This window comes from Rhopalosiphum maidis, chromosome 2 (genome assembly GCF_003676215.2).
Source record: "Rhopalosiphum maidis isolate BTI-1 chromosome 2, ASM367621v3, whole genome shotgun sequence".
In the NCBI taxonomy this organism is placed as follows: domain Eukaryota; kingdom Metazoa; phylum Arthropoda; class Insecta; order Hemiptera; family Aphididae; genus Rhopalosiphum; species Rhopalosiphum maidis.
In genome coordinates, this window is record NC_040878.1 from 75660151 (window position 1) to 75686351 (window position 26201).

The 26201-nt window shown below is 26.9% G+C and overlaps 1 protein-coding gene across 4 annotated transcripts in view; it reads right to left on the bottom strand.

The window, feature by feature from the left end:
• LOC113552348 (serine-rich adhesin for platelets) overlaps positions 1–26201 on the bottom strand; it is a 239435-nt gene that overhangs the window by 87951 nt on the left and 125283 nt on the right. For all 4 annotated transcript variants that reach the window (XM_026955204.1, XM_026955205.1, XM_026955202.1 and 1 more), the window contains exons 4-5: positions 25825–25992; positions 3893–4008 (exon numbers count right to left, since the gene is read on the bottom strand). In XM_026955204.1, the coding sequence (XP_026811005.1) occupies positions 3893–4008; positions 25825–25992 (284 nt within the window). The remainder of the gene's footprint in view (positions 1–3892; positions 4009–25824; positions 25993–26201) is intronic.

Below are 26201 nucleotides of genomic sequence, written 5' to 3' on the forward strand. Positions count from 1 at the left end.
CAGTTTTATAATGGATGAGTTTATGTTTATAACAGTTTGTCATGGTATCATAACCGATAACAAAAGTTCAAGTACTATTAAAGTGTTGGTAATAAAATGAGATTGTTATTATTATTCAACACACGTGTTATGAAGCTAACGTTTTGGAACAAAAAAAAAATACATTATACTTGAATGTATGAAACAACAATCATCGATTTCATGTGGAGCTATATTTGAATAATAATAAAATTGTATTGCAAAGGTAATGGGAATAAATAAAAACTTTTTTTTTTATATTGAAACATTTAAATCGCTATCGAATTCTATAAATGTTATATCTAAAAATTATAATACGATTAACACCATGTTGTAAAATATTTTTTTTTAATTTTTGAATACATTTGTATTTATGGTACCTAAGGTGAAAATATTTATACTCACAAAACTTTTTGATTGTTTATTGATTATATGATAAATAATATGATAATACAAGTTAGGTATAAATGATCAAATAAGTTAAACAAAATTACTTTAATTTAAAAACAGCATGACATCATTAAGTCCTTAAGTACTCTTATGTCTTATTATTATAATATGTTGAATGAAGCTATTTGATAATTTAACTATCAACAAAGTATAAAAAAATAGATAATATTTTAATATATATAATGTTACGGTGCATATGATGCTTCAAAAGTAAATATATATTTAACAAACATTTTATTTCTTTGTATAAAAAAATATCTTTAGTTATTATGTGTACAGTTTTTAATAAATATTTTAATTGGATTGGAGTCAACATATAGTTTTAGTTATAAATGAACAATAAAAAGAATTTTTTTTCAAATAGAATAATTAGACTTTTGAATTTAAAAATGAACATACTATTAATTTAAATATATTAACTAAGGTATTTAATTTTTTACCTCAATGATTTTCTTTACGCATATTTATTATGAGAATTATAATAAACTCAAAAAAAAGAAAACCATAAAAATACTTTCAAGGATAATTAATAATATAATTTTTTTGTTTACAAGTGCTCGTTATAAATGCAAGAGTTTAATTATGATATTATGATAGTTTGAATATGTATTAAAACTTTTTCTGGTATATTTATTAAAAAAATTAGATTTTTCGTTGATAAAATTAAATCATGTATTACTGAATAATAATAATAGGTAATGTAATTGTATTAAATTGTTATAAATAAAAAAAAAAAATAAAATAATATAATATATCGAGTAAATAATAACGTATTCAAAATAAGTCTTATATATAATATAATTAGTTTAAATGTAGTTTCAAACTAGTTGTATAAATTATATTATTTTCGATTAATATTGAGTTAAGTAATTATGTTTAAGCTCTATGGTTTAAAAACGTATATTGTTAAAATATATAGAGGAAGGAGAAAGCAACAATATGTTTTAATATCATTACATTGTGTTGGTGTAGAGATATAATAGTGAGTTTCAATCGATTTTATAACTCATATCAATTCATAGAAATAATGCTTTGATGACTCATTTGTAATAAGTTTCAATTATTTTTTAATTATTGATAATAATTGTCTGTACGTTTGAAATAAGTGTATAAAACAGTGTTTTTATTGCTTGTGGAGATTTTGGTTTCGTAGGTATTATTTGAAAGAAAAGATGGAAATAAATATAATAAGACCAGTGAAAACAAGGTGAAAATGAAATGGGTTTTGGACGGAGGATTAAACAATAGCAGAGACTGAAACGGTCTTTCGTGATCCTATCTAGAAAACTATCATTTCTTCTGAAAAAAAAATGTACGTAAAGCACGTTCTAAGTTTCTCTTTATTGTTTTCTTTAAACGAACGTGTCTAAATCTACTTTGAAGAACATGTGAAACGTTCCTCTGAAAGATAATGGAATTATAAAAAAAAATCGTCCTTTCTACAACATTACATTGGTGCCGTCTTTAATAAAAACAAAATAGCATTATAATACCTACCGCATAGTCTATAATAGTCAAGAGTATGCTATATAGTGAGTGAGTATTATCAGTAAATACAGGTTACGTTGCTGTTACGAACATGTATTATAGGGTAGAACCTAAAAGGTTTTTAAGTCTGAACAATAATATTTCCTTGTGCATGCAATACATATTATATGGTACGAAATATCAAAATGTCGCGATAAATAACAATTTATATTCCACTTTAGATTTAAATGAATAGATAAGATTATTATATTATGTTTGTTTATTGTAGACGCACAAACGCCATCGAACGACGAAAGAAGAAATTGAATTATCCAATTATTAGAAGGAAAATTTCTTTTTTTTTGTGGAAAAAACTTTTTGTTTCGGACTTTAATTTCTTATTTTTCGCACAGATAAACAAAATATACTTCGTGGATATTATAAGATATGAAAGTGTATACTGTATAGTTTTTTGTTTCACTTTGTTATGATTTCGTGTCTCGGAGAAAAATGTTGATGGAAGTATAATATATATATATATATATATATGTGTGTGTGTGTGTGTGTGTGTGTGAAGTTAACAATAATTTACGAGTTGAGGAAACTTTCGCGCTACAAATATTATCTCCGTGGTATGTCGACCCTTTTTAGATTAAGCCGAATTTAGCAGTCAAAATATTCGTTTGTATCTGTGATTTATAAAATACCGGGAAAACTTTTGTGTGGTATAATATGGTACTGTTGGTTGCGATGAAGATATAGCGAATCATCTACAGCGGTCATCGAGGGATTCGTAACGCTGCAACTTAAGAATTATTATGTCAAGGATTACGAGAAAGTTGAATAGTCCTTAGAAGTTACTGAGAAGTCGTTGCGTAATTATGATTTATGAACCGTAATGAGAAAAGAGATAACTTGACTGGTGAACAATGTTTGATTATGATTCGATCTAATCTCTGTTATTCACGATAACATAATCTGTTTGATTAAAATAAAAATATACTGTAAATTAATAATATATTAATATACTATCAATCGCAATGGCCGCCTGTATGCAAATCAATCGTAGTAAAATCTAAAGTGTATCAATTATTTACTAAAGAAAGTTATTCGCTGCATTGTAGCTGTGTAAATTGGATTTGAAGTTTAATTTGAGTTCATGTTGTGTATACTGTGACAGACTTAATCTAGGGTTATTGAAATTTGTTGCATTCTTGATTAATTGATTATACCAGTTAATGAGAAAACGTTAATTAAAACATATTTTCTACGCTCGAGTTGCACTGTATCGGCTGAAACTTTTTCAATTTTCGACAATTTTTCCGATTAACGATTGCTTTTTTTTTTTACACGAATAAAAAATAATAAATAAATTAGGCGTACTGTTATAGCTATGAAATAATTAAACGGTGAAATATGATGAATTTGAATTTTTAGATTATCAACCTCAGGGTATTCGTGTGTTCGGATTATAATATATAATGACTAGAGCTGAAGACTACAATATAACCGTCTTATTGTTCAACGTCATGTTCATACACAAAGTTTTGTGCTCGTTTAAAGCTGTTTTGAGTTTGACTATTGGGAAGGGGAATAAGGGAATATTATCGTTAATAACACTCTTGTCTGTTTACATAGCTGACGGTATATAACGAGTATACGGTGGAGTACCTTTTAGTTTGCAAATAATAATATTATAATAATAATAGTAATATGGGTTTGAAGGTTTCGAACGTTATTACAGTTAGAAAGAAACCGCCTTACTCAATATGCTTTACTGCTTTAAGCCAGATCAATATAGCGATTTATTTTTTTCTATCGCTTTTGTTTTTTCGCATTTATGAACAACTAGAGCGAAATAATGGGTCTTATATAAAATTGAATCATGTATCGTGCTGATTTTGCAGTTTGTAACCATAAATAAATATGTATAATAAAAATATATGTAAGTACTTACGATACACTGCTGGGGACCCTGTCTGTTGGGAGACATAGCTTTCGCCACCGGTTTTGACCGCCTCGACATATTTAACTTGTTTAAATCTGCTGACTTAACGTCTTCTGAGCTTCCAACTGTAAATAGAAACAAATAATTAAATATTATTCTAAAACATTTATCCGTTATCAGCTGATTTTGATAGTTTTTAAATACTATTGTGCTTATATATTATGTACTAGATAAAAAAAAATATATAAGTAACTTATTTTTGTGTATTTTATTATTTTTTCTGTCGTAAATTATAACAAAATTATATGAATCGTGAAAGGAGAAAAAAAAATTCAAGAACGAAAATAAAGCTTTAACTGAGACTTTATATAAAAGTAAAAAATAAAACACATCATGTGTCAACGTTAATTTATTATCAGAGTTGAGCGCATACAATATTACTCTACGACTTCAGCAAATTCACAGTGAAGTGCAATAATTACATAATAATTACCATAATATTATTATGGTACTCGTACATTATTCAGTTCGATTGCATTTTATGCGTTTATCATGAATTTTTATATATTTTTATATTTTATATACATGTTTTGATGACGTGAGTATACGGTAAGCTTCGACGAGATATATTTCGTTAATCATTACATTTTAAACCGACGTATAATTACTATCATCGTTAGGTACATTTTTTGACGACATTTATATTTTATTTTTCGTTATAGAGTGTTAGCCATCTCCAAATTTGATTTGGCCAAACACACACACACACACACACACACATACACACTTAAACAAAAATCCGTTCGCTCCAGGTATTCACCGAGGGATATCGTCAGTTGTTGACAGAGCGACAGAGAATAAAGACGATATAATATAGAGAGCGGCGACGTTTGCTCCGACGAACCGCGAGCATATAATATACCTACAGCTTCCGTGTGCACATAATAATGTATTATTGTGTGTCTATATTAAACACACTCACGCACGAAGGAGCACCAACTGAATACTACTAACGTATATTATATATGATAGAAATATATGCATAAGCGTAATATATTCTTCCACGTTTACCGAACCAAATGTTCATATCGTTCCAGATAGACGGAAACGTTGGACGATTTACCTCAACGTCTCGACACGGATCTCGCATTGCGGTGGCAACGGTTTTATTGTGGTGCCTGAAGGAATCACACACTCCGTAGGCACATAACTACAGTACGACGTTACGGCTATACATACACATCCGTCGCGAATTCGGTGTGTATATACAATAGGGTAATTATGTGTCATTGTCGCCCATTGAACGGGCGTAGTAATGAGATTCGGTCGACGTGTATTGCAATCAATAGAGAAATATGGATAATACGTGGTGCAGAAAACAATCGAAAAGGTACGTGTCAGCCGGGCCAGAGTTTGCGATTGCTTCAGACTTAAGACACATTATATAGCGACGTGAGTAAATTGCGATTTATTGAGTTGCAAATGTAATACTTAATTACTTTAAACGCTTAAAATAACTAAAGGCATTACACATCTACACATTTTTGTATTTTTAACAATATAATAATTTTACAGTCATCAAATTAACGTCGATTTGACGGTTTGCCGCTGTATTCGTTTATATGGTGACGTTGACAGATTAAGAGTTTATCCCGCTACAGTTCTTCGTTATAAATCGCACAAAATATATGAAGACGGTACGTGTTGTATTTTAGTATTTTACTGAATCTCTAAAATCTCAAACGTGGGCAAACAAAAGGATTGTGTATTTTCGCGCGATGCTTACATTTCACATTTGTATGACGACGATGAAAAGTTTGACTTGTTTATATACGAGCTGAGATTAAACCTAATATTTGAGAAACTAAATTTCATCTGTAAACTACAATAATATATTAAGCTCATCTCGTTCCAAAAACGAGTGTGTGGAAATCCGAAATCGAGTAGCTATACCAATACTCAGTTCGATTATTACGAGTATTATAACTATATATGGTTCTTAAACACACGCGGATTGTGTAACGAGGTAATTTAATATTGTTTCAGATAATCACAGCTGACCTCGGACAATTACTATCTATATAATATATCGGCACGTGTACTATAAAATATACTGTCCAATTTCGATAATTCTTTCGAGGAGGAAGAACTAATAGGAAACGTATCTGTATAGCGATAATCAGAGCTGTAGTGTTGCACAACTACCACACTGCTATATAATATTACAAGCTTAAATCATGTAAGTACTAGGTAGTTCATAAACGTGGTAAGGGTAGACAGTTGAATACTCCATGAACATTTTTTTTTTAGGTTTACAAGATTACACAAATGTTAGCGTTTATATTTTTCTATTTTTTGTGATATTGCAGTAGATATCTAATGTAGTCAATGTGTGCATCTAACGGTAATCATAGCGTATAATTGATGGAAACATTTTGCTCCTTACACTCCGCCCCCATTACCCCCTAACTTATAAATAAATAAATTTGAATACTTTTTTATTTTTTACGATTAGTCTAACTTTTGTACGTGATTATGAGGTAGGTGCTATTACGAACGACCCGATAACACATAATATTGTATTCGAGTAATTCCTGCATTAGGTAGGTACGTCATGTAATCGCATCAGGGGCTGCTATTGAATGGATTGACGGCAACTCGTGTCGTCGAGTGAACAGATATTTTAAACGCGTTCAAGAAATGGGGAAAATTCAAATGAGAACGTCATTGGTTATTTTTCAACAAGTTTTCACGTAAACTCAAACACATCTCTCAATTATTTTAAACGCGCGAATACTTTACGGCTGTGCGTCGTCCACTTTGCGAGAAAAGCGGTAAGTATTATATTATATATATATATTCGCGTGCATAGCACGAACGTTGTCGGCGGTACTTAGTGTGAAAATGTCTGTTGAACACATTGCGAACTTTAACTGCGCTCCGTTTACTTTCTCCCCCGTTTTTATTTTATTTTTTTTTATAGCACTTCTTCCGAATCTCATCAACCTTTTTATGGCGAATTCATTACGCAACGAGTTTCCCCAGTAATATATTTTACATTCGCTCGTTTATGCTGTAACAAAGTGCGCGGCCTCACCGAGCCGATCCTACTGAAAGCGGAGTCGTTAGTGGGAGTGTAGGTTTTTGGGAATAATATAAATTGTTCGGACTATACCTGTACCCCGAGAAATTTCGATTTATGATACGCGTGGCTAGTGGTGGAGGGCATATATTATATGGGCAAGCGGTACGGTCCCAGACTGTGAAATTTTATGGCTGTTGGTAGCGACGACGGAAACATACTATATAATATATAAATAAATATTTACATACCTAATCTATGTATGACTTATATATATACACGACGTTGACTAAAACGATGACATTAGCGATAATAACACGAAAAGAGAGAATATTTTTTTATATTATTATTAATTGGCTCGTTCAAAATTGAATACGTTTAAACCATCATTATGATGATCGATTACAACCGTAATTTCTTGTTTAAGCTATACCTATATACCTATATACACGGGTGTTAATTTAAAAAATAAAATAAATCATCTTTGTATTAAATAAACTGCATTATAGTGATTTGTAATGGTGGGAATTTATAAATATAATAATATGTTGCTCTTAGTATAGAAATATCCAAATATTCAATTACCACGTTGTTTGATGTTTCTAAAGCTTTTAGTCAGTGTGTGGTAAATTTTGGAATACATTATTATTGAATATTTTTGCAACTTTTTTGAACGACAATGACATAACTAATCAAGCATAGCCGGTTTTTATTATTTTCATTATTTATATTTTCATGATTGGACTTGTTATTAAAAAAATTTAAATTGTGATGATAGATTGATTCGCTATCGATGTAATATTATACCAAATGCATACCTATATAATATATATATATATACATACGTTTATACATAAAACAATAGTAAAATTAATATATAATAGTACTTATATAATATGCATATCATTAGTTTTTATTCTAAGTTTATGAAAAAAAGCAACCTTGACATTTATATATATAGGTACATGAATATATTATACATTTTAATACTATTACATATCTCGCAGTAAAACTCAATTATTATCACTTTTGCCGGTGACATGATACAAATCGTTTTTCGTAATACTCGTGTAATTTTATTGATAGTCAATATTAATGACCTATTTCGATTTCGAAAATAATGAGAAAAAATATAATACATAAATACATAATATAAGCGTTCGAAAATGTATTATATTACTTGTACGAAATTCTGATGAAATATCAACTCGCTATTAATTATTTCACATATTAAAATTGTCTAATTAATCGATTGATATATTTATTTATTTTGAAATTAATTTATGTTCTTACGTAAAATAGGAAAATGTGTACTCAACATAGCCGAGTTATCGTGAAGTGTATCAAAGATGATTGTATTCTAACATAAATTTTAAGTAACCATTGTCTGTCGTATGAATTTATTAATTCCTACTTTAATGCATACACCTACAATATTGTGTACAGTAAGAGGTTATTTTAAATCGTTTGTATAATACTATGTCATACTCATTTCCTGATATTCGAGCATCTATAAATTATAATTTATCGAGCAGAACATATTTTTTAGTCAATGTCTAGGGCTATTTTTTTAAAAATTAAATTAAATTCATGAAACGTATTATACTTAACACAGCGCATATGTGTTTATGGTGGCAACAGCGGCGTGGGATTTAAAACTGAGTGTGTGACACACAGGATTATTTTCCCTCTGACAATTTATATATAAATGTTTATGTGTGTGTATAATAATATTATATATTTTATATTATATGGACTATGCCTTACGGTGCAAAACACGCACAATGCAATGCGGTATATATTTTAAAAGATGTCTATACACGACTCGCCACCCGTCCACAATAACCGTTGAACGCCTTCATTTATGGCGCTCGTAAAACCTCTCTCTCCTTACACCTCAACCTGCCTTCACGCGCGAGTATGTACGGAGGTGGAGTATAGTCAGCGGCAGTTTCACCGTTCGTTGTTTATACGCGCGCGCGCGTGCGTGTGTGTATGGACAAATGGTGGCTAGTAGTGTTCCAGATAACGTTTTTCGGGTAACAATGTTTTTTTCCCGTGTGAGGAAGTACGTGCTCTCGTAAAACAATAGGGCTTCATCGGACTTCGCAAAAAGCTTCGGTCCCGAGAAAGAAATATATATATACACGTGTGTGTATGAACGAAAAGGGGAAAAAAATAGCACTCCCTATACATACATATATATATATATATATATATTGCATTATATTTACGGTGAAACGGAGCGGGGAGAGGAGGGATTGTAGATTATATACGGTGCTGTATGTGTAATCGCGTGTTGTTGGCCGGAAGATTAACGAGCCAGGTGGCTGGAAGCGCGTGGCATAACGGATATATTATTTTTCGAGATATGACCCGGATATGGGGGAGAAAACATAAAAATGAGATGCGAGAAAAAGCGGAGAAAAAAATATATCGATATAACGAAGGAACAGTAGGAAAATAATATCGAGACGAAATAATATAATATTCGAATTTCGTCTTCCGTGAATTTCATTGGAATTTGTAATATTACACAGAACGCGAACGAGACAATACAAAAATGATTTTATTTTGTTAATCATATTATTATACGCTGTATTCAATATACTGTGAATTTAAATATATAACACACACGAACCACAGCGATGAAGTTATAAGATTTGGATCATATAAATATTCAAATTAATTATAACAAAAAAAAAAAAAAAACTATACGTAATATTATTAACTAAACACATCAAATTAATGTATGATTATACTAAACGCCATAGTGGAATTACGTTGTATAGTTTTAAATTAATGTATTATATAAGGTATAGTCAAGAAAACATCAAAAGATAAAACTATGCAATTTCATAAACACTGTAACATAATATATGATATGTACTTATGATTATGTTTGTCACGTTGAATTTTCCGGCTATCGATCGGACTCGTTAATGAATCGTCGTCACATCTGGACAGTAAAGAAGTCTTTCAAGTTATCGTTCAAAGGGCATTCATCTAGGGCGCGTCTTTTTCGACACCATAAACGGTTATCTTAGCTTCTCTATACAGATGGTCTTTTGTAAAACTCTATCCACTCTCTTATTTTCTCTATCATTCTCCCGGTCCGTATTATCTTATACGAGATCTGCTGACTGAGCTACACGGCTCAGTCCATTAGTGTAATTTGTTTTAGTCGGGCCCCTCCGATTCGCGGAGAAAAAAAAAAAACTTTCCGAATGAAAAAAAAATATATATATTTATATACATGTATTGGGGACGAAGGGTAAGAAACTATATTACTGGACTTTGGAACTTTTATCTCATTCAACCGATCGGAATTGATTCGGACCTTCAAAGAAGAAGAATGCCAGCCTTTAATACTCTCGTTTGATTTGAATGACCGTTTCCTTTGGCCGATTCGTTCAATGACGTTTTTATCCGCTTTCGAACCAAGTTCTTTTGACCTAGTGGTGGTGATGGGGAACTCGGAAATAAGTGTACGGGGGGATTTTTTATATATTATTTTTGTTGAGAAAAAAAGACAATTTTTTCAATCCCGACTGCAGTAATCTATAACGATTTAGTGAGTTTTTACCGAGCACATGACCATTATTTTTATTTCGGTCGTTCAGTTTATCTGATTCAAATATTTAAATAAAACGTATATTATGTAATATTGGGTCTTTTCGTTTATATGCTGTCTAGATTCATGTATCTGATAATAATAATAATAATAATAATAATAATAAAAAGCAGAGATTTTCATTTTGATTGTTATAAAATATATTATTGTATGTGGCGTGGATTTTGAATTAGAAACGTCATAGTCGACAATGTTGGAAGTTTTTAGAAATGTTTAAAAAGATTTATTGAAAACCTGGGAAATCTCCATTCACCGGAAAAGGTCTTGTTCGCGTGCGTGCAGTTCTTATATTTTGGAGTTAAAGCAGCGACGACAGCGCAAGATTTAAGCGTCGCTTTTAAGTATCTTTCACAAACCACATAAATCCTAAAGCGAAGCAATGGAAACTTTCGGGTTCGTTGACTCTAGCTAGTACTCCGTACACTGTTCTCAGACATAAATCGCTCCATGGCCGTATAATAACGTGAATCTATGTATACGATATCTTTAGGATCAAAACAGGGCAATACACAAAGGCGTTTTGTTTATATTTTGTGGTGTTTATGTTATGTTCATGTGTGGGTGTTAACACATAAGAACCTTGAATATTTACATGTTATAGGGTATATATTGTATGTTTACAAATATATCGACTCGATCTAACGTGTTTACTCTTATACATTACGATGAACTTTATGAATCGACATTACCATGTTATTATTACAATATTTAATCACCAAAGTCGTACCTACTTATTATAAAAGAGCTACAATCTATTATTATAGGGCAGATTTGTACAACTGTATCTTATTGATCGATAGACTAAATACAATCGATGAAAAATGATCATTGCTCTATTTTATTACATTATAACAATAGGCTTGGTCGAAGATAACACCCATAGACATTTTAAAATTAAAACCTAATGTAAATCAATCCTTATATTCGGCACAGTGATTTATTATACTTAGTTATTACAAATATTTCGTAATTAAATAAATGCATTACATCATAATAGAACAGACATTAAATTATTATTTTTTTTTTTTTGTGAATTTTACTTAACTATTAATATAATATTTGGCTTCACATGTCATTTAAGTGTTATTACTTAGCTTTTATGGTAATAATTAATAAGATATTTTGGCAACTTCAAAATTCACATAATAACAATGAACCTATAACAGTTGTTCGGTCGATAACTTTGTCAGAGAATGTCGACATCATTCATTTTTCCAATGTACATGGAAAAAAGTCAGCATTCGAACTTTTAAACTCGACCCCAACAAGTTTAATTCGCTATTTAGGCATTGGAGAAATGGTTGCCCATGGTTTTTAAAATTTAACATCTCTTACAAATCTCCTAAAAATACAATTGTAAAAAGAAATGTGTATACTGTATATATTACCGGATTAAATTAGATAGCTGTAAATATTGTCATAAAACATATTTTTAATTTTATTAATATTTATTTTTATCCGAGAAAAACATTATTTAAAATTAAATTTAAATTATTTTGAGTAACTGAAAATAATGATAATTAAGGAACAAAAGAGACAAAAATATATTTATATCATTAAATAAATAAATTAAAGTTTAATTTAAAAATAATTTAATTTACCAAAAACGAACACAATCTTATGATTAAGTATTAATTTCGTTTTCTTAATATTTCAATTTTTAAGTATGAAAAACATTTGTAAGAGGAAAATACAGTAATAGTAGTTTAATTGTATATACTTGACTAAGCTATTTATTTAAATTGAAAACATATAAGATACAAACTATTATTAACAAGAATTCAACAAATTATTTTTAATACATTTTTAGAATAAACTAATTTTAGTTCAATAAAATATTTCATGATTAGTCTTAAATTACTTATATTATTTTAATTAACGTTTATAAAAAATAAAATGGATTATGATGAAACTTTAAATTTCCTTAATTCATTTTTTAATTTATCTCCTTCCTTGTGAAATTGTAAAAAAATACTATATTTTGCTATGTGTATACTATATATAGCTTATTTTAATATTTGTAATAACTTATTTTTTATTAATATAAAAATTAGTGTAACTATAGAATTTAATATACAAGTATTTAATAATTATAAAAGTATGTTAATAATGAATTTTCTCATGCAAACTTAAAGCAATATAAAATTGTATAAAAAAAAAATAAATAAATACCAGTATAGTTTCCACATAATTTTTTTCATTTCAATTATTAAATTATAATTGCAATTGAATCTGAGTTTGAAAATTTAATTAAACATTCTATAATATAATTATTAAGCAATAATAAATAAAAATATAATATTAAAAATATTAAATTCGTATACAAAAGTACAATTAACTGTTCTATAATATGATAAAGAACTATGGACGAATTAGTAGACAATGATAAATAGGTAAGTAATTACAGTAAAGTGTCGTTAGTGTACTATATTCTGCGTTCAATTATGTAGAGTATACACAAATATTTTAACATAAATTGAAAATGTGAATTTTTTTTTTTTTTGTGGATGATTGGACTTATTAAAAAAGAAAAATTAAATCTATGCATCTATTAGCTGGTGTATTTAATTAAAACGAAATTAAATTTTTTTTTTTCATTTAGATATTATACATTTACGTATATCACAAAGTTTTTTCAACTATCTCTTATCAACACATTTTTTTAAGAGCGTTTATAGTTTTATAAAAAAAAAACAGTGTCCACAAATACTGCTTACCTGTCCCGTAATCAACTCAAAGTTATTTTATAATATTACGATAAAACTGTTTGATCCCCAATACTTTTATAAGTATAATGCTCAAAATTTAAATATATTTAACACAAATATCCAGTAAAAATATGATAACTGAATGACGACCAACTTAATACAATATTTATTTTAAAATTGCTTCACTATAGATATTAGTTTTTTGTTCATTTTTTATAGTTTTGATTTGTTTTTAAAAAAAAAATGTGTAATATTTCAAAAGTGACTTGTTTAAAAAGTATAATATATTATATTATATCCAAATTATGTAATTTTTCCGACAAAATAGCCATTGTAACATGAACAATATAATAATTACATAATTAATTTTTTTATAATCAATCAAATTATTATAGTTGCATTTAGAAAAGAGAAGGATGCACAATCGTAAACACTTTTAGATTTTTAAGTATACATTTTTAATTTAGTTCTTGATATATAAAATGTATTTATATATTCATTATATGTAAATTAAAATAATAATATTATAATTGTAAACAATCGTTGTATTGAAAAATCTTATTGATATACTTAGAAACTGTAGTGGATATTATATGGTAGGTATATGCATATAATATTATTATTGTATTATTAAAGGGTAAAAAATGTCTGTTGGTAAATCATTTAAATCCGTTTAAACTAAAACTGAGTGTATTACTTGATTTTCATAATGATGATATTTTCATCTATGTATTTTAAAACCATTTTTTTTTTAAATTTATTTTATTTTTTTATTGTTTTTATTGTTATTTATAATTCCAGTTAAATATTGATGTACAAAGCCTACTTTTCCTGTACCGCAAAACCAAACGACGGGGGTTTAAAACATTTACATTTATATATATTATACTTGTGTGTGTGTGTGTGTATGCGTAGAATAGGTACACCAGATAGACATGTATATACGCGTGGCCGTATTTCCCATTGGGGAATCACGCCGGTCTCGCTTAATTAAATATATTCGAAAAAGCATTAATTCCGAATTCAGACTTTTACGTAGCGCCTCGACCGATGTGCGTATCACAAACGCGACGGTCAGTTCCAATTGCATATTATAAAGTCCCCGACAACGATATAAATACAAATGCCCAATGAATATAGTAATTCACTTTATTTTACTTCCTTTTTTTTTTTTACTTTTCAATTCTGTGACCCTAACGAGTCGATATTTGTTTTAAAATGCATCGTACCTACGTGGGAATGCGCACACAAGTGTGACGCGAATAAATTATTGTTACGCTAAACTAAACTTCATGTTTTCCCCACACCTTCCCTAAAATAGACTAGGAAAAAAATGAAAGAACATATTGTGCAGGACGCTTCAAACAAGTAAATTACATAGTTTAATTATTCCACAAAATTCCTTAGCACTATTAGATTCTATGAACATAATATAGATGCATATTCTATTAATTATATATGTAAAGATTTTATATTTAATATTAAGATTTTAATAATGCTTATGATATAAGTCTCAATCACACATAAAAAAAAGACAGTATCTATTCATCATAGAGAAGATGCTATGTTTGTTTTGTTGAATCCGACAAAAATAACATAAATATAAATAATAGAATAAAAATTTAGAATATTATTTTTCTTTATTGTTTTGATAAAGTGTTTATTAATTTATTATGATTTAAATTATATTTTTATATTTTTGAATAGAATATATAGGAACAATTTTATAGGAGGTGTTATTAGATTTCCAATGGGAAGCACTTGCATTCATTTTTTTCCGAGGGTAAAATGCATTAATTACAATGTCCAGTTGGAAAGTGGCTCTAAACCGGCAGAACTCAGAAAAAAGGATTTTTTTGTTTTTTAAATTAAACACATTCATTTCACATTTCACATAACCACTGACGTTTATTATTTGATATTAAAAAAAAAAAATGTGATTTAATTTTACTTAATATAAGCGTATAAACTAGGTAAATGGTTGTAATGCAACATAGTTTTTAGTTACATAAACATGTATATAATGTGTTTTGAACTAGACTGACTCAAATAAAATTATAAAATATGTATTTATACATAAGTGTATCTGTAAAAACAATAAATCAAAAATAAAATTTGTCAAAAATTTATAGTTTTCGTGTGACATCAACAAATGTTTAATTAATGGATTTTATCCTTCACGCCACTTATACACGGGTAAATAAAAATCGGTTAATTTGTGTGGTAAATGTTATTTTACAAAAGATATAAATTCATGCAAATTGATTAGAGCAGTACTTCCACTTTTCACCGATATTTTTCTGGACAAACGGGTGAAAAAATTAACTACAATAATCGTATTCAGGCTTAATGTCGATCGGATTACACCTGACATTTATCCATCTATCATAATTAGTCCTATTCAGGACGATTGAATACGCAATGTTGCACGAGGAATATTTCATCGAAAACAAATATTGCGGAATCTCACAGACTTGTTTGCTCCCCGAATATGATACAATCCATCGAATCGCGTTCCTATAATTATTGTTAATTATTGACCCCGAAAACGATTAGTATCTGAAACCACTATTTCGTAAGCAGACAAAATGGGATTTGAAGTTTCTGAAATTGTAGTAGTAGTAGTAGTAGTAGTAGTAGTAGTAGTAGTAGTAGTAGTAGTAGTAGTAGTAGTAGTAGTAGTAGTAGTAGTAGTAGTAGTAGTAGTAGTAGCAGTAGTAGTAGTAGTAGTAGTAGTAGTAGTAGTAGTAGTATTTAATAGAGTATAAAGTCTTATTTTGACTAATTTATAATATTATACTTCATCATAAAACTAGGTTAGAATTAATTAAACGTCTGCAGAACCTCAATGGTTATTTTAATAGTTATATCTGTAAAATGCATGTTTTAACCAGACAATACAGTTAATAATATTATCTTTTTCGTTTAAAGAAAGGTCGACAGTCGAAGAAGTATTTTTTTTCTTCAAAAATCTATATTTTATTAAATTGTATAATATATTTAATCACTGTATACTTTAATATCTAATAAATTTAATGAATTAGACTAGAAAACGAAAAATTCTCATTAACGAATATTGTTTTAAAAACAAATTGACGTTACATATTATGTATAGAACATATAGTGAACATACAAAGTTCATTTAATTTCACCAATCATTAGTGAACATTTTCTATTTTTTAACGACTTTTGTATTTTTTATTAATAAACATCAAACAGTAAACGCAGAACAGAAAACAATAAAATTACATCCCAGAGGAACACAAATAATTACCGTACAAAGCTGTATTACTAATTGACAGCCTGAGACCTTTCTGTCAGATATAATTGATGTCGGTCAACTAAAACTATTTTCGATAAGTTTTCAGATTGTACATTTCAACAAACTTTAATTATTGTTCCTAATTTTACCAAAGAATTGTTAAAGATATTTTTTTAAATATATATATATATATATATATATTTGTATTATTTACTGATATAATAAAAAAAATAACTTGAGAAGTCGCTCTACTGTATTATATGTTTTGAGTACTTTGTAAATGAGTAATGGAATGTATTGAATTTAATAATACGTTATTGCATACAAAAATTGATTCTAAGCGGAGGCAATGTGTCAGTCTCTATTTATATTTTTTATTGTAAACTGTACGTTACGACAAGTAATTTCATTTGATGTTAGTATGTAGTATATGGTATGTTAAACTATTATATTATTTACTGTTATAATGATATCATATTGATTTTTTATATGATAAAAACTTAGACCAAGTTGTATAATACCGGTCATGATATAAATACCTTAAATATATTACAAATATTTTAAGAATTTATTCTCTATTAAAAATATTAATAATATGGATAAAAATATTAAGTAATTCCAAAAAATGTTAAATTCTTTTATGATAAATATTCGTTAATTAACAACATTGTAGCTAAAATAATTATGGAAAAATAGTTTTTTTTTTCGTTTGAAAATTTAAATTTTTTAAATTTTAAGATTTTTAATATATTATATGTGTAATGACTGTATATTTACGATTATTTTGAATAAGTTTTGCATTATATTTTCAAGTTTATGAACTAAAATTAAAAATTGTACGAATTTTTAACTACCGAGTTATTTTTGAATTTTTCTATTTCTTACAACAAAATTTAAACCACAAACACTTATGCAAAATAATTTTGTTAGTTTTAAATTTATATTATTATTATAAAATGTATGAAGAAAATTAAATTAAATTAATAAGCTTTCTGACAAGTTTTTTTCAACATTTTAAAAATAAAATTAATAAAATTTCAAAATATTTAATTAGTTTATAGAAAATTATAATTTAAGTAATTGTAGTATGCTTAATGATATCTCTAAGATTAATATTTTTTGAATAATAAAAAGTTCAAGAATCACTTGAGGATAAATTATGAATAATATTTAAATTATGTAATATTGAAATTTCTTTGGACATTTTTATTTATATTAATACGAATTGATTGAAAATTGACACAGTTATTTTATTTCAGTCGTACCTATTATTATTTATTTCATGGGTTTTTATCTAATTCATAAAATATGGCTCCCTTAATACATAAAAACGTACTTAATGCAATATGTGATCTTGAAGTATCTTTCTTATATATAGGTTTTCGGTGATTTCATAGGTTTGAATTATATGATCAACAACAGCGTATCTTAGAATATTTTATTAGAGAAACGGTACTAAAGTTGTTCTGTGTATATTAGACGATAAAACGACGCATTGGTGAAAGCAATTAATGATTGCTATCTAAGAACATTTTATTCCACATAACGTTCGATCGTTTAATTAGCCGGAAGTAAAGAAGGAATGAATATTGAAATTGTTTAAAGGTATTAAAGGTATTCATTTCTATACTTCCGATCGAAAGTTTTAAGTCGTGAAAAGGTAATTTATCGTATTTGGCTGATCTCAGGTTGACTATATTTTTTATAATCTTGTAAAACTATTTTGAAAGTTGACAAATTATAATTTAGAAATATTCGGTCACAAAAAAAATCATTTAAATTTTTTTAAATGTTTTCTTATTTTTGAATTCATTACGTACTGTTTTAATTAAACTGTTGTTAATATTATGTTAGGTTTTGATCAAAGGCTCATAATATACTATATTCAATGCATCATTGTATATTGCACATTATAATTTGAATGTCCAATCTCTTACGTAACTAATTTACTGCTAGAAACTGCTTTGACATATTATTATTCTACATTTCAAATATAGGACAGATTCTTGTAAATACATAAGTTTCTTGAAATTTAGGGTAACTACCGAAATAGGTTAGGTTTAAGCGTTCCATATATGGCTATGTACTGTCGGGATTCTAAAGGGCCTATTTATTTCCGGTTGCTGCTATAGATCCTTGTAAATTCATACTGATGGAAACTAAAGGACTTAATTATATTGCCTCGGAGTCTAGGTTCTATTTAATGTATAATGCGTGAATAACTTGGTCATCAGCTTCTCCAAAGTTCATAAGAGGATCGAGGAACAGACCTTTGAAACGTTTGCCGGATAAATGCAATATAATTTCCTACTCAAAATATTATGAAACTCGTTACAAATAATTATTTGAATATAATTATTAATTATAACACACTATTTGTAATATTGTTGATAATTTGGAAGTATATAAATATTTATTTTATTTTATTACTTTAATATATAGGCTAACTACTTAATACAATGTATAATTTAATGTTAACTACATAATAATTAGAAAATTTACTACAATGGTTATTTCTATAATATGACACACAACTTTATCAACAATTAAATATAAATAATTATAAATATAGACAAATGAGAATCACTCTGATATATAGTAGGCGTCAAGTGGATCACTGGAATGGACATATTAATTTTGAATTCAATGATATACCTTCTTATACGAAAAATGATTTTGAGAGGAAATAATCGCCAACCTATATTACTCTAAATATATTTCATGATACGCTTTTTTTTTTAAGTTTCTATTAAAATAATTTATTATAGTATTAATATTATGGTAGGATTTTTCCTGAAAACATTGCATTTATTATATTATTAATATTTAATAATAACAATAATATTATACCATATTATTATATTGTTGTTATTAACTTTTGAGTTAATACCACTTTACCAGAAAACTATGTAAATAGGTTCACGGAATAAATTGATTATTTTTTTAAATTAAATCTATATAATATTTTTAAAATGTCATTGAGTGATGTGAATAATATATTTAAAAGTTTTGAGTCCCCATGAATACATTTTTAAATTATTACAACAATATAACAAATAGAGTTATTTATGTCTTAAATATATTGTCATTTCAACTAAATCTGAACTTAAGGTGACAAAAAAAAATAATTATTTATAAATAATTTTTTTTAGATTTTTTAATTCCAATATTAAGTATTTATGATAAATATTATATTACATTTTCAAACCTTAGCATACGAAATTTTATCATTCTTTTACTACAAAATACTTTTAGTTTGTACATTTTGGTGATTTCGACAAATTGTGTGAGAATTTGAACTTTAAATGCAAATTGAAAAAAAAAAATTGTAACTATATCTGTTTTTAATATTTTTATAAAGACAAATATAATAAAAACTAATGTGGGATTTCGTAATACATTTTCAAACATTTTTATCCAGTGAATAATTTTTTATCGACATTTATAGAAAAAAAAATTTAAATTGATTATGCCTAAAAAATCATTATCATAAATCTCATATCATTGTTATTTGATGATTTCACTTTATTCGAACGGGCTTTACGAGAAAAAATTTTACATGTTAATATTTTAATAGGTATAAGAAAATGCTTGGCGATTAAGTCATCTTATGATGTTCAAACAGCTTTGGAGTAAATTGATATTAAAAGCACTGACAACAACAAATTCTTACAGTAAGTATAAACATTATTCTTACAGTTATAAATGGTCTCCACCGTAATAAATATTTAATAAATAATAAACTAGATAGCTGAGTTACCCGAGTGGTAAATATATTTTTTTCTATTTATTATTTATTTAACTGAATATATTTACTGTTTTTGTTTATATTTTATAAAAACCTCACAATATACATCATTGAGAGTTATATTTTCTGTAGCATAACCATAAATATAAATACGAGTTGTCTGATTTTTCCTACTAAAAATATAGTACAGAAAGAAATTTGTTTTCGCGTTACCGTTCGCCTATTACAACTTACATTACTTTGAATTATCTCATGTCAATACAAATAATTTTATTCCCAGAATTCGACACTAACTGGTTAAAATAGTGACATGTGACTTAAGGAACTTAAGGAAAATACTTTGAACAGCTCTATGCATTTTTTCGTCGATTAGGTCTAAACATTTCAGATAAAATGCACATTCTTTTGTTTTTTTCATTCTCACGACTAAAATATTAAAAAAATGGCTATTTATTCTTAAAAATATCATCACAAATAAGACTAATCACATTTTTTCGATATTTAAATTTACATATTTGATGAATGGATTTAAAATTATCAACTATATTTTTGGAAATATATGATTTTTGGTACTTCCATATGGTATTTTAATAATTTCGATATTGCAACCAATAAATCAATATATCTATAATGTTAATGAGAATACTTACTCACGATATTGATGTTATTGTTCATCACTAATTATAATTAATTAAAGTAATGCATGTAAAATATTAATTGTATTATATATTATTATTAAGTATATTTCTGTTAGTTTTAAATTAAATTATAAATTAGCATTTTTACATAATAATAACAGTAATAATATACATTTTTAAAAACAATTGACTTATTTGATTTAAGTTTACTTCTAATTTTTTTTTTTTTGTACAACATAATATTTATTTTAGTAATTATACAGTTCTAATTATCTAAATATAATAATGTATTATTTAATATTTTTAATTATTTAAAGTTCTTGTGTTCAGTTATTTAAAAAGTCATATTTATCATACAATAAGATAATGTCAGTTGTGTGTATTTATGAAAATTAGTTGGTCTGTTGTGGTTCAATTCAATTATATAGTATGCAGTTCAACTCATCTCGTGGACCAAAATAAAGCTGTTTCAAAATCAAATTCAGTGGTTCTTGTCTAGGCTATTTCTGATATTTAAACACGATAAAAGCCCTTCGAACAACGCAGGTTTCCGAGTCGCTAAACTCGTCGGTAATCATTGTTTACCGTTTGCCATTAAGCTCGCACGTAACCTAAATAAATCTGAATAATCCGACAATGGACTCAAGTACCTGTCTGCTGTTCCTCACTACCGCTCCAGCTTGCTACTGGCCCACCTACGGTTGTCGTTTAATTAAACTAAGACGTGTTGAGTGCACAATAGTATATGTATGTGTCCCTTGTTTCATTCAACGTGACCTGTTTTCACACAGCCCGTTTTATGCACATACATATATAGATCCCACTACTACCGCGATGTAGCGCTGGAGAGCATTCTGTTTTTTATTCTATCTTATTATTTAGTTTTCTTATTTTTTTCTATCCAAGTTTAAAATTAAATTTTTGTATACGTTTACATTGTTGACGTTAATTAATGCTACTTTAAGTGACTTTTGTTAAGTATTTTTATTTATTTTTTTAGTACAATTATACGCTAAGTACTTTGTCACAACATTTTAAAAACGTTCACATGTTGCGATATTTACACTAACAATTAATTTAACTAAAGATACATAATAATATGATAATTTGATATAATTAAGGTATATTTTTCAATTGATACTTATTTATTACTCATGAGACAAATAACTATGTAATATAAACTAAATAAGATGGAAACAATCATAATTCTTTCACAATATTTAATACCATATAAACCTATAGGCAATATAAACTAAATTTATTAATAGAATAAATATTTATAATTAGAAGATATTTTAGTAAAAAATCAATAATTATATTCATAGACAATACTATTGATTATTAAATTACATGTTTACATGGACATGATAAATTTTTAGTTGGTATATTATTTATAATAGGTTATTTTTGAATAAGCGATTAATAAAGTAACTTTTGTATCCATGGATACGATTAAAATAATAATATTATTAACCATTTTAATATTTCAATATTGTTATATAACCTTCTCAAAAATATTTTGATGAATAATTTTAATGTTTTAACGTCAAAAAATTGAATGTCAATTAGAATTATATTAGTATTAAATATATTGATTATGAATAAAACATATTGTTTATTTAAAAACGTTGACGTATATAAATATACATAAAATGATAACTGAATAAATGTTTTTGAAACGGATGTGATTTATTTGTTCAAATCATAAAAGTTGTTTTACAAACCTACACTTTTATTTGTTTTTGTTACGTGTTTCTTATTGGATCACAGGAAGTCCGAAGAATCAAATATGTCGCTTTCGTTTTAAATTTCAACTGTTTTCATCAACTACTTCGACAGCCAAATAAACAAATGCCGACAGTTTAAAATTACACACACACACACGTACACACGTACACGTGCATCAAAATGTTAAAAGGTTTTTTTTTTTAGGATTTGAAATAGTTTTTCCGTCTACTATGGATTCACTACTCCCTGTATATTAGTGTTTATTAAAAATCACACACTTTAACCAATATGTCAACTGCTTTTTTTATGTAGTAGCTTGTAGTATCCAATAAACTGTTGACTGTAAGGGATTACTAAAACCTGATAATATTATAGAATATATCAGACGTATAGTACAAAATATAGTATATATATATATATATATATTAAAACTCAGATTTATAAATAAAAAAAGCAACATATTTTATTTTTTTGCTGTAATAGAATTAAACATAACATAATCATTACTTTTATTTTTATTTGAAATTTATTCTTAGAATATGGCCGTCATTAACTTAGTTTTTAATGTGTAATATTTGTTATAATCTAAATATTTGTGATAACTGATCTTGTTTTCAAGTAATGGCGATTGCGTAATAAAAATATGATAACCTAATAGAAAATAGGTAAACACAAAATATATAACGTTCCACGAAGAAAGCTTGGAAAACTAACAAATTAATAATTATATATTTATATATAATTTAAAATAGATAATATAAAATAAAAACGATAAATAGATAAATGTATCAAAGTACCATTTTAATAAATTATGGATCTCTAGCGTATAGGTAAATTGTAAACTAAAAATTCAAATTGCTGTGTAGGACTGTAGAAGGAAACTGAAATAATAGTTTGTTTAAAAGTGGGAAATTATAAATCTTGAATAAGTATATTTTTGATAAATTCAATTTTAAAAATTGTATTGGACTTTTATTGTTTTAAATGATAACTAGTATAAATTATACGAATATATCAGTTTAATAGATTTTAAACTTAGAACTTTATTTTTAGATACTTATTAAAGTGGGTATACATATGTGCATACCTAATTTATTATTCTTAAAAGTTATAAGTGATACTTATTAAATTAATTCATTTTGTATTAAGTAACTTATCTAAATGATTTATTTCAGATTTAAAACAATTTTTTACGGTTTATAATCTTATTATCAGCTATCAATGTTAATAGTTGGTTAAATTTTAGAGTTTTTTGTCTTGTAGCATGTATTTCTAATAGGGTTTTAATATTTCATGAAATTTTCATGAAATATTTCATTGCAATGAAAAATAAAATATAAATAATTATATCTTAAAATTTATAATTACGTCAACTTGCAAATAAAAGTCTTCAAAAGTTGGTTTATTGTGTGAAACAAAGAAAATATGTATAATAAATAATAATAATAATGACCAATGAGGACCCAATTAATAATACAAGTGATAAATATCAAAAATTTATAGTGCATATTTTTGCATATTTACTATCAATATTTTCTATATATAATCAATATATTTTTTTTTATTCAACTATAACCGAATACCTTTAAAAAAAATGTTTTTCAATATTTCATTGAAATATTTTAAAAAGAGTGAAATTGTCAATTTAGAAACATTTCAAGTGAAATATTTTAAATTTAGAACCCTAATTTTCAATAATTTTTCTCTTAATATAATCTTTTTGTTTAAAAATTCTGGCGTCATAGGTCACCTATTTCTGTAAAAGGGGTGTATTTAAGAGGGTTTCAGTATACATGCACATACATTTGGCAATATCGTGAATTATGAGTTTTTGTCCTACAACCCAGAGTGGGGCTAAATCACCGCTGCCGCCGTCACCAGCTAGGGTGGGATGGAAACTATTAAATTACGCATGGGCTAAGGATTCGTGGGAGGTACGTTAAGGAGGGGGGCAAGGTTGTTGGGCGCCAAAACCAAAACTTTCCCCAAATTTATTTATCGTTCCCCCGGCAGTTGTTTTCGAGCTATACGTATTTATTGTGCGTGTATGTATGTGAGAGAGAAGGGAAAAGTGGTGTAGAATTTACTCGTAATCAAACGCACCGGGTGCACTGGAGAGGTATACAGTTCGAAATAAAAAAAACATATATCAAAGTATCCCCAGAAGTCATAAAAAAACTCGTAATTTCCAAATACTGATAATGTCACAAAATTTATATTAAATTGATGAAAATATAGGGATTATATAAATTGTTTATAGGTACTCTAAAAATGAAAAATGAAGTATGAATTTCAATCATATTATAAATAAAATAATAATGGCAATAAAAAAATGAACATTTTAGAATTATCCGTGAAAATTTCATGTTCATAATTCAAAAAAGTATGAATAAAATATCATCTTAGGTTATTTAAATTACTACCTATATTAATTTAACTATAAAGAAAAAGTGTTTTAACGTAATTCCGTTATTCATTTATTGTAATATATAAAACCAATAAATATTAACATAGTAATTCTTATAATTTGAGTTTTATTTTTCAATAAATTTTATAAAATTAATAACAATATAAACGATACTTCACAGTCCTAACATCATATTATAAAATGTTTTGTTTTTTTTATTGTACAGTGTAAATACTTGTTGCTAATTTTAACTTTATCAGCTTAAGTTATAACTTTACTAAATGTTTGAGTATTATTTTAATATGATTGTTTAGAGTTACCAAGATTAAAACAGGTACCTATTGAGTATTATATTTATAAAACCAGAAACGCTGTAAATACCTTTGGACAACAATAGGTTATTTGTCTACTGTTGCTATTTATTTGCAGAACAAAAATATAAAATTACAAAAAAACTGTAATACAATTTATGTTGTTTGTTATCACTCGTTGAGTTTTTCTTTTAAATTCTATTTTCTACTATACTTATAGGTATATCTAATATCTGAGTTGACAAATGGAATAATTTATAATATAAGAGTACCAACATAATTCACAGTCACAAAGTAAACATTTCTACTTATAATATAATAATACGTTTTTATAAATCTCTCTAGGGAGTAAAAAGTTATTTGTTAATATTTAATTTTTAAATGGTTAAAATATTTGCTATGACGATAAAATATTAATATTACCTGTATCAGACTCATTGACGGGTATGCCTATGCTGTTTGAGTTGTCGTTGACTAGAAAAGACTCAGCTGTGGTATTAGCAGTAAAAGTTTGTGGTGATAGCGTGAGATCGTGGCCGTTATCTGAATCGAAAAGCTCGAAACCTGGTGAATCTGTACTTTGGCCATCACCTGTAAAAATAAGAAAAAGTTGAATGAAAACTACCCAAGTTTAATAATATTCCTTTTATCATTGAAATATATTTTATAAATATTAAGAGTTGATAAAACAGTATTAGTGCACTTATTAGTTATTACCCATGTTTTTACGTTTACATACTGCTGTAAGTATGTGGAATCACTTTAAAAATATTGTTTTCTATAATAATAATTTTAACGAT